The sequence below is a fragment of the Solanum dulcamara genome, chromosome 1, assembly GCF_947179165.1.
Source record: "Solanum dulcamara chromosome 1, daSolDulc1.2, whole genome shotgun sequence".
In the NCBI taxonomy this organism is placed as follows: Eukaryota; Viridiplantae; Streptophyta; class Magnoliopsida; order Solanales; family Solanaceae; genus Solanum; species Solanum dulcamara.
In genome coordinates, this window is record NC_077237.1 from 1,239,521 (window position 1) to 1,249,936 (window position 10,416).

At 32.4% G+C, this 10,416-nt stretch overlaps 1 protein-coding gene across 1 annotated transcript; it reads right to left on the reverse strand.

Annotated features, from left to right (window-relative positions):
• Positions 1-1,090: 1,090 nt before the first annotated feature.
• On the reverse strand, positions 1,091-7,193 carry LOC129896205 (serine/threonine/tyrosine-protein kinase HT1-like). The gene is made up of 3 exons (XM_055972063.1): positions 5,870-7,193; positions 3,475-3,930; positions 1,091-1,615 (listed from the first exon to the last, which is right to left on the reverse strand). The coding sequence occupies exons 1-3, from the start codon at positions 6,287-6,289 to the stop codon at positions 1,367-1,369; spliced, it is 1,125 nt and encodes a 374-aa protein (XP_055828038.1). The 5' UTR covers positions 6,290-7,193; the 3' UTR covers positions 1,091-1,366.
• Positions 7,194-10,416: the final 3,223 nt, after the last annotated feature.

The following is a 10,416-nucleotide window of genomic DNA, read 5'->3' on the forward strand; positions in this document are numbered from 1 at the left end:
ATACAATAAAGAAATTTTATGATATTTTAATAGTATAAGATAACATTAATAGTCTGAAAAGAATCTATCCAACCACTCAACAACTCCTATAGCAACTGAAAGAGTCTACTCACTCTTTTTAAAAAAAAATTAAAGAAATTTGTTGTTAATCTATGACTAAATAACTCCTTAGATAACATGATTTTTTTAATATCTATCACTAAATAGTATTAGTGATAACTTGTTGTTGCTTAACAATAAAAGTTGTCCGTCTCTAATTTGTACTGTATTTTTCTTTTTTAGTAGTGTTTGGTTATTAGTGAACACAAAAATAGTCACTATAGAAAATATAATTAATCCCGACTTATTTGGAATTAAATTGTTAATTATTATTTTTTTTTGTAAAATATAATGTAACGATAGATTTTAATGTCATGATACCATCAAAATTTAAGTAAAATTAAAACAAACAAGTTGAAGTGACTTGTAACATTATCATAAGGAGCATTTATTGAAACTTGGTTTAAATTAAAATAATCTACTATCATCAATAACTTGTAATGCTTTTACTTTCTTTTTTGTATGATGTTGATTTGAGTTGAATTTAAAATGGAATAACATGATTTATTAGAATTCATATAACTGATTCCAATTTGTTTGAAACTAAATCACTATTATTGTTCCTTTTTGTTGTATAATATTGATTCAAGATTGTATTTACCTAAAGTAATATAATCGATGAGAATTCATGAATCAATTTCTAGTTGCTTCGAACTGAGGCATAGTTGTTGTAGCACAATTCAAGATATAGTTGGCACACCTAAAATAAAACAATAAACTCAAAAATACAATGAAATAATTACGAATTCACGTGAATTCAACAATTTTTGTTCAAATTATATATATAACTATTGCTTCACTATTTTCTTTTTCAAAGTCAATTTTGGTAATATATCGTTGTGTTGAATGTCTATTGAAAATAACCTTGTTATCCCACAAAAATAGGGGTAAGATCTGAACACATCCTACTCTCTTCAGATTCGGATAATACTGGGTATGTCGTTGTATCATTAAATATTTGACTGTGAACACACAATACGAACTTAAGATCTTCATAAAAAATCATAAATCTTAAATTCTGAATTCACCTCGGTATTCAACAACTCAACAACCACCATTATCACTGATTAGTCCAAAAAAAAAGGAAAGAAAATTAGGTACATACATGAAATGCCACCAGCAGACCATTCACAATAATGTTAAGCATCCTATAACACATTTGATAACTACACATTAACATATATACAAGTTGTAATTTACTAAACCTTTTGGAGAACCAAAAGGCTTTGATGATCAAATACACAATTATTTGTTTGGTAAAAAAGAGTCAGACATGTATAATTACAGATGAACTCATGGATACACAGCCTTTCAATCGTTCAAGAATGGCGTTCCGGCTGACTAATCCTGAATGGAGAGTCAGCGGAAGGCCTTCCTTGATGCATTCGTCGTATTTCTCTAGAGCAGAAACGATGTCCGTGAAGTCTGGCCTCTTCGAGGGGTTCACTGCCCAGCAACGTTTGATGAGGTGTGCAAGTGCTGGTTGACAACTGGCTGGCAAAGGCGGTCGTTCGTTCTGCAAAATAGTGAAAAAACGATATAAAACGGATGAAATGTACCAATAAAAATGAAAAAAAAGGGTTCAATAGATCTATTAGCTCTGTCAGGCACCGGACAAGTTAGCTCTATAAATGTGTAGAGGCTATATAGACCGAAGGGTGGTCAGTTGAACACCTTTCATCGAAGATTATACTTCGTATAGAGAATATTATATTGCATATATAGGTCAAAAAATTACTTTATATACATACATATTAAATCTTGAACACCAAGAGTAGTGTGTTGTAGACTTGTAGTAGGGGCGGAGGTAGAGTGTTAGTTAAAGGAATCGGTAGAACTCATTAGTTTCGGCCAAAATCCTGTATTTGTGTTAAGAAATTCACTTAATATATAGATAAATAGTTTCTCCAGGAATCTAATAAACTGTCTTTTCTAAAAACTAGAACTCATAAATTCAAAATTCTGGATCCGTCTCTGGTAGTAGTAGGCACTTCTAGGCCCCTTTCCAGCTAATGGATGACTCCGGTAATTCGGGAACTAAAAGCCATCTGTCATCCATTGCAACGGAGTCATTTCATGAGCGGGGGGGATCTTTGCTTTCATGTTTGATGAAAATAAGGTATTAGGTAAAGGTACAAGAAATTAGTACTATGACCTCCTCCTTTTTGCTTTCCCCATAACATTTTGAAGATGAATTCTCTTCTTATAATGGAAAATTTGGAAATAATCCGGTTCTGAATTTGGCTACCTTGAGTTTCGTGCACCGTCCTATATTTGGAAACACTAAAACCTCCATGAACCATTTCATCAATGCTTATGCGCCTCTAGGGACATAAACCATCAAATTAAATAGAGAAAGGAGACTATTGCTAGGTATTGGGAACTTGGAGTTTTATTCCAAATGAGTGACCTATTGTGTCATGGAGCAGAGAACATTTGATACGCATTTGTAATAATGTTGTGTTCAAGCATGCTTTTTCCCACATCACATACATCAAGAACAAGGAGGAATGATGAGAAAAAGAGCATTTCAAAGTCCTATGTTGCTCGGACTCTCCAAAATGTTGATGCACCCATGTCTGACCCTCCAAAATGCACTAGTTTTGGAGGATCTGACATGCAGCCAGTGACATTTTTGAAGAGTCCGACCAACAAGGTTTTCAAACTTTTCAGATATATTCATCGCCACTATTTTCTTGAGAAATCTTCAGCATATGAACCACTCTTAATGCGTGAAGTTGTTATGGTTGAAACAACTTCATCTCTCAAGAGCCAATTGTACAACAAACTAGAATTCAGCTCATGGCTGAGAAGTAAACGAGTTTCGCTGGTTACTCATCGAAGGAAAGTTATTTCAAGGCTCCAGAGTGACCTGTCTAAGAAGGGTGCAGAAACACTCTTCTAAACAATACAATTTTTTTGGCTAAAAGTAGTATAATGCCATCTATTTGACAAGGATGCTAAAGTCTTGTTCCAAGCAATGATGCACAATGGTGAGATTCTTTTAAGGAAATATATTTGGATTGATTAAAGACACAAATCTGCCAAATGCAGAAAGTTTTAGCGAGTCATGTACCCCGAGAAACTAATAAAAGAAGCACCAATTATAGGTGCTTTGTATGGTTCCTCTACATGTAACTTACAACAGCAAAATTCAGCGACCTCATCATCAGCTAACAAAAGTAATGTTAAAATGGAGGTCGGTTTAGTTCTTGGCAAGTTAAACAAGCTCAGGACGAGGAAGAATTGTTCTGGCTAATAAGTTCGTCAAATTACCAATGAATGGGGAAATGGAAAACAAAAATAGGTGCAGTATGTTTAAAATCAAAGTCAACTAGAAATTCTGTTATAAGAGAATCGGCTTTAGAAGCTAACCTTCTCGGCAACAGCAAAAGCGGCTTGCACGGGTGTCATTCCTTGAAATGGTAACAGAGCTGTTGTGAGCTCCCAGAGCACAATTCCGAAACTGTAGACGTCAACTTTCCGAGTATAAGATTTTTCCTTAATCATCTCTGGTGCCATCCAACGGTAAGTTCCCATATTTCCTTTGGCTTCTCGGCACTGTGTTTCAAGACATGATGTCCCAAAATCTGCAACCTTGACACGCATTTCGTCATTCAGAAGTAAATTACTTGATTTGAGGTCTCTATGGATCACCCCTTGTGAATGAAGATACATCATCCCTCGTGATATATCGAGAGCTAACCTCAGAATTGTTTCTATGGAAAGTGAATAAGGCTCTTTCTTGTTGAGATACATCCTCAAAGTTCCTTGTGACATGTACTCCATAATGATACAGTATACAGGAGGCTTTTTACAAGCAGCAATGAACTGTAGATAAACAGATATATTGGAAGAAAAAATTATCATTTCACAGTAGATTATGCATCAACAGAAGCTGCACAAATTTACAGAATCCAAATTGATAGTCTCATTCACAGAAAATAAAAATTTGGACCTAGCCTCCTCCGTCCCTTGGGACCAACAAGGGGTAGTATTGTCCATCGACTACGCCTTACGGAATGATCTTAGGCCCTGACTCACCCTCCGGGGATGAACTTTGTGGAGGAACCCTTAGGTTTTCAAGGCATGGATTCTCTCCAATGTTGGACAAAAAAAAAGGTAAAAACTTGAAAGATCCCACACAACAAAACAACTCAATGAACAATATTTTCGTTATAGTGCCCATTTAGGAAGCTTACTAGGGGTCAAGGTGTGCAAATTGCACAGAACTTATCTATTTTTATCAAGAAATGCAAAGAGCTAATCACTTCCTGAATTAGTCTCTTGCTTCTTCCCTAACAAATGCCAGCAAAATTTTCCGATGTTCTCACTTTCGTCTCCTACTTCCCCTACTACAGAGTACTTCATCATCTGCTAGGCAGAGTTGGAGCAAGTGTGTGGTAATAACCAGCTTCGTGCCTACTTGCCCATCTATTTCATATTTGTCTTTTCGATGTTGCTGATGGTTATGGACAGCATATTAATTTTGACAACTGAAGATAAAAGAGAGAAGATGCATTTGAAAATCAGAACCTTCCTAGAGACAGAATGCAGGTAACTTCACCGGATCAGAACAAGGACCAAGACCTATTCTATTTCTGCCTTTTCAAGCATTTACTCTTAATAATCAAAGCTGAAAATAAGCTAAAGGTCACAGAAAGTTAAGTATTTAGAACAAGGGAGAAACTATACACGAAGAAGTATGTTCCTTAAAAACGAGACAAATACTAGACATCGATGGTTTTGTGCTAAGAAGAACCATGTGTTATTACTAACAGGTAATGTCACAATTCTCTAGTCATCTGTGTAGCATATTTAGTTAGTCAATTCTTTTTGAAATACAGTAGCAAACTAAACACTTAGCTTCCACAAGGGGTCAGGACTGGAAGTGTTTGATAAGGTTAAATTTTGGAGCACAGAATCGTCTTGCGTAGTACTAAATGCAGGAGCATAATTTTAAGTTCTCTGAGAAAATTTCTACTATTCCCACTACAAGAATACAAGTAAACATGAGACAAAAACCGTCCATCTGCCTAAGTCTTAGTGAGAAGAATTACATAGGCATCTATGCTAACAAGAGAAAACAAGTTCCCTATAGAGGATTCAAAAGTTTCAATCTTCCAACCAAAAGTAAGTAAAGAGGATTCAAAAGTTTGTGTATAGACCAAAAAAAAAAAACTTTTCTCTATTTGCGCTTTACTCCCCGTCCCAATTTATGTGACATTTTTTACTTATTGAGAGTCAATTTGACTAATCTTCGAAGCTTGGATTAGATCAACTCAATATATTAAACTTTAACTTTAGATTCAAAAACTACACGAGAAGTACTATAAGTTGCAATACACAACATCTCTTTCCTTTATCAAGAGTTCGAACAATTGATATGTTTCGGTAAAAAATAGAAATTCATTTCTTTATTTATATCTTCAATTTTTAAAAATTTATATTCTCATGTCAATATGATGAAAAAGTACATTTTAAAATATGTCTGGTCAAAGTTAACATAGTTTGAATCTCGAGAAGCGAAAAGTGTTACATAAAATTGAGAGGAAGGGAGTACGATTTCCCAACAAAGGGGATTCGGTCGAACCAACTTCACTATAAGATTGTCAAGGTGGCCTGGACACCACCCTTGCGCAGTAAAGACACATCCAAATAAATATGATAAACAACAAAAGGAGCATAACTATCATTACAAGTAAAACATGATAAATAACATAAAAAGAGCATAAAAGACATCATTCTGAAATGTAAAAGGAACTGCAACCTGCACTATATTGGGATGATATAAACGCGAAAGCAGACGAACTTCAGACTTGAACTGCTGTTCAAGCTTAGCTCTAGTTTCCTCCTTATGAGTTGGAATCCTCACCATTTTCACAGCAACTGCTCTTTGCTTGTAAATTCCTCTATAAATCCTGCTATGTGCACCAGAAGCAAATTTATTACCTATAAACAACTGAGACAAATCAGCTGTCCATTCTTCTTGATCCTCCTTAGAAACCTCCCAACTTTCAACATTATCAGATTCTAATATCATTGACCATGACTCTAAACTATCAAATCTTTTCTTATCCATTGTCTCCATATCACATGAACTCCACTGAGTTCTTGAAGAAGTAGAAGGCATTTCAAATGGTTTACTCTTAGACCTTCTAAGCCTAAAAGGATTAAAACAAGTAGCCATGGAAAAAAGACCTAAAAAAAACACAACCCCTTCTTTTTAAAAGACAAAAAAGTGTCAAAACTCAAAACACACTTTCAGAAGGTAATTTTTCTTCTGAATGTGTGATTTGATTTCAAGAAATGCATGAACTGATTCAGAAACATGAGTTCTAAAGGGTAAGCTTAAATTCATGAATCTATCAAACAAGAACCAAAAACAAAGACAACCATTAAGCCATAAACCAAGAAAATGAACCCCTTACAGAAAATTTTGCATGATTAAGTTAAGTGAAATTCCAAGCCCATGAAAACCAAAAAATATTACAAGAAACAGCTATGGAAAAGGAATGAATGATGAAGAAAAGGCAAAAGGGGTTTCATTGTAACCAAAACTGAAGGATGAATAGCCATAAAAATAGAGTCTTTCTTACTAAAGTTCACAAATTAAGGTAAAAGTGGTTTCAAGGTGACAAAAATTGAGACAATAGTCATCAAAATGGAATCTTTTTTTTTTACTAAAAATTACAAATTAAGGCAAAAGGGGTTTCAAGGTGACAAAAACTAAGATCAATAGTCATAAAAATGGAGTTTTTTTTTACTAGAAGTTACAAGAAACAGCTATGGAAAAGGAATGAATGATGAAGACAAGACAAAAGGGGTTTCAAGGCGACAAAAACTGAAAGAAGAATAGCCATAAAAATGGAGTCTCTTTTTAAGTTGTAGTCTGTGAGAGTGGCAAGACTCTTTTGCACTAGTCATTTTGGGAAAAGTGAGTAGTTTGGTTATTTTTTGGCAGAGAAAGATGAATGTCAAAGCAGTGATTTCAGGGAAGTCTCGTGAATTCTTGGTTCAAAGATCAAATTAAAGCTTTTTAAGACTTTGACAGAGAGAAAGAAAAACGAAAAAAAAAAAAAAAAAAAAGCTTTTTAAAAAGGAATCCAACTCCTCCCTGTTTCCTTTTAAAAGTGACCACATTGTTAAGAACCACAAAATTTTAGGAAAAATAGTTTAGAAAAGCACCACTACAACTTCTATTTAGGAATAGACAAAAAAACTTGTTTTTCGTGGTTGAACACTTTCATCGTTAAGGATAAATGAAACACTATTGATTGAATACAAATAAATAGATTGCTCACTATAAAACGATTACGAGTACTTGCTTATGATGCTTACTGGACATACATGCACATATGTACATACGTTCAGTAAGCATCATAGACAAATACTGAAGGAATTGCTATTTTTTTTTGTTCTTTCCTTAGCTAGTAAATTTGCAATCTTTTTGTTCCCCATAAGCATGTATAAGTGATAATAATTTTGTAGGTACATGTTATAGATATTAGAATCTCTTTAGTTTCTTCTAATGTTTCCTTCCCAATATTTTGAATATTTTTTACTTAAAATGATTTTAGTATTGGCATTTAATATTTGAAATTTACTGAGTCGATTAATTTAAACATTGATTGTCCAATGTCCTCTTAAAAAAGAAAATGTTTTCTACGAAGAGTTTCTCTATCATCTTGAATATGTGTTTAGCTTGCATCCGATACTTCTCTTCCATTTTTTCATATTAAAATCGAGCTTATTTATGAGAAAAAAATTAAATGATATCTTTTCATTTTTCGAAGTTTGGTAGATAAAGTTAATTAATATCTTATATTGATCAGAGATAATAAATATGTGACAATATAATAGAAGTATATATAAGATGATACACATATTATTATTATTTGATTAATAAAAAAACATCTCATTTTTCCTCTGCATGTAAGGCAAACTAAATTCCTTCAAAGAAAGATTTTTGCAGATACTTCCTATTCAATGTGGGGGATAAGGTACCTTAACTCATTAGAAAATTGATTTCTTTATGGGCACTGCCATGAAATAAAATTGTTGGGACCAATTTGGATAGTTGTATACACTACCTTTTTTAGTTTTACAACATTACATGGTTCATTTCATGTTGTCTCATATATAGATTGTTTCATATTTTATTTTAATTGGTTTCGTATTCGGTGTATAATAACATATTAAAGGCTCGATTAATCCATATTCGAGTTGTATAAGGGCCAATAAAGGAAAAGTGCTTCATACTAAAAATTTTTACATACTTGAGGCTTGGACTCATGAGCTTTGTTTGGTGTAGATGAATCCTATACATGCATCCTACCACAACCCCTTATGGTATTTTATTTTTTTTTTAAAAAAAATTACCACCATGTATCCATTCTCTTTTTAATTTCCACACCAAACTGTCTCATGACATTTTGAACACAACTCACATACCGCTTAAAGGGGTGAACAACTTAATTCTTGGAACAAAAAGATATACGAGTGTAACAAATCTACTGTTTTGATGGATAAAAGAACCTATGATTGTAGTTTTTAATTACCATATAGTTTCTATAATAAAGGTTATAGGTCATCTGTTATGAGTTATGACATTTACAAAGGGTCAACCCCTCAGATTTTTTAGTTCTATATTTTGTTTCATATTTTAGACTTTCAATAACATAATCTATCACTAAGTTAATTACATTAATAGATATTGTAAATAGATTATGAAGAGGTACAACATTGCAAAAACTTTAATGTGGAATATCTTGAATTATGTTTTCTTCAATAGAGTTGCTTTCTATGGCAAAGTGTAGCATGTTGCTATACAAATTAGACTATCAAGCCCATATCTTTCACCAAAAGTGGTTATGTGAGGTCCTTTTCATGTGTAGATAGTCCATGAAGAATTTGATTGGGCTTCGAAGTGAATCCAGGCCCATATACTAAAAGCTCCTAATGTAATCTGGGCTAGAAGGAGGCCCAATTAAATCTCAACATGCCGGTTCGGTTAGTTAAAGAAGTATGGTAAAGTGTACGAATAGTCGATTTTGGGACCCTTATTTAAGGCATAGCCCGATTTTATGAATCGTTATAAGTTTAATCACTTTAGAATCAATTTCAGATATACGCCATTGAAGTTTAAAAAAAACTTGCAAACACAGACGATTGAAGTTTGGCCTAATTAAACTTCACATTTGTATATAAAGTTGTTGTTGATCGAATTTGACATATATGATTTACCTTAAGGTAAATATACTTAAAAAATATATATACGACTGAATTTCAGGCACTTGTAACAGAAGTTGCGTATGATTATATGAATCACGAGATTTCTCTTTGATAGCAATTTTTTTATTTTTACTGTGCAAATAAGCGCAACTAAGAAAAATAATATCATAATTCAACGCATGTTATATTTTAACTCTTTACTGTGTTTTTATTTAATTGAATTTTGATGAAAGCACAATAAAATTGAAAAATAAACACTAGCAATTCTAGTCCTACTAATCATTGATATAAATTACGTATTCTTTTTCGAATAGCAAACATAAGGTACACATAATATATTTCTTATTCCTAATTTTAATTATGGTTTCCCCACAAGTTGGTCATTTCCTTGTCATCATTATTTGAAACATATGATTAGCTCAATGTTATTTAATATAATTAATTGAGTGATAATACGAATTTAATTCTTAAAAGATGGAACTCTAATTCACAAGTTTATTCGATCAAGAATTCGACATTAATTATTTATTTATAATAATGTAATCTTGCCATTTTAAATTATTTTTATTTATAATGACAATATTATTGATCTCGGGTTGTAGTTCTAAGAATGTAATCAATTTTTATTGGTATCGTTTTACTTTTTAAATAGAAATTAAATAAACTATTAACCATTTTATTATCATATTGATTTAACTAAATGACATGTTAAATTGAGATTGATGAATTCTTGATTTGATGGGGTCAACATTTTGATTTTATAACTAAATTCATTCTATTTTAAAATTATGAGTTTGAATATAAATTATTTAATATTTTAACGACTATATATATTACGATCCACGTAGAAAAATAAATTTAGCTGAACCTATTGTTGAAACTTAATACACTTGTGAGTCAAAAGGTGTTTATATATATATATATATATATATATATATTAGTTAACTTAAGAAAGCAAAAGATTATCTTTACATAAGATTTGAAAGTAATCGAAATAACTTAACAAATTAAAAGTTTTAAGATAAAGTAGAATAATTATGCTTCTTTAGGTACTAACTAAAATCTCCAAACAACAAGTTACAT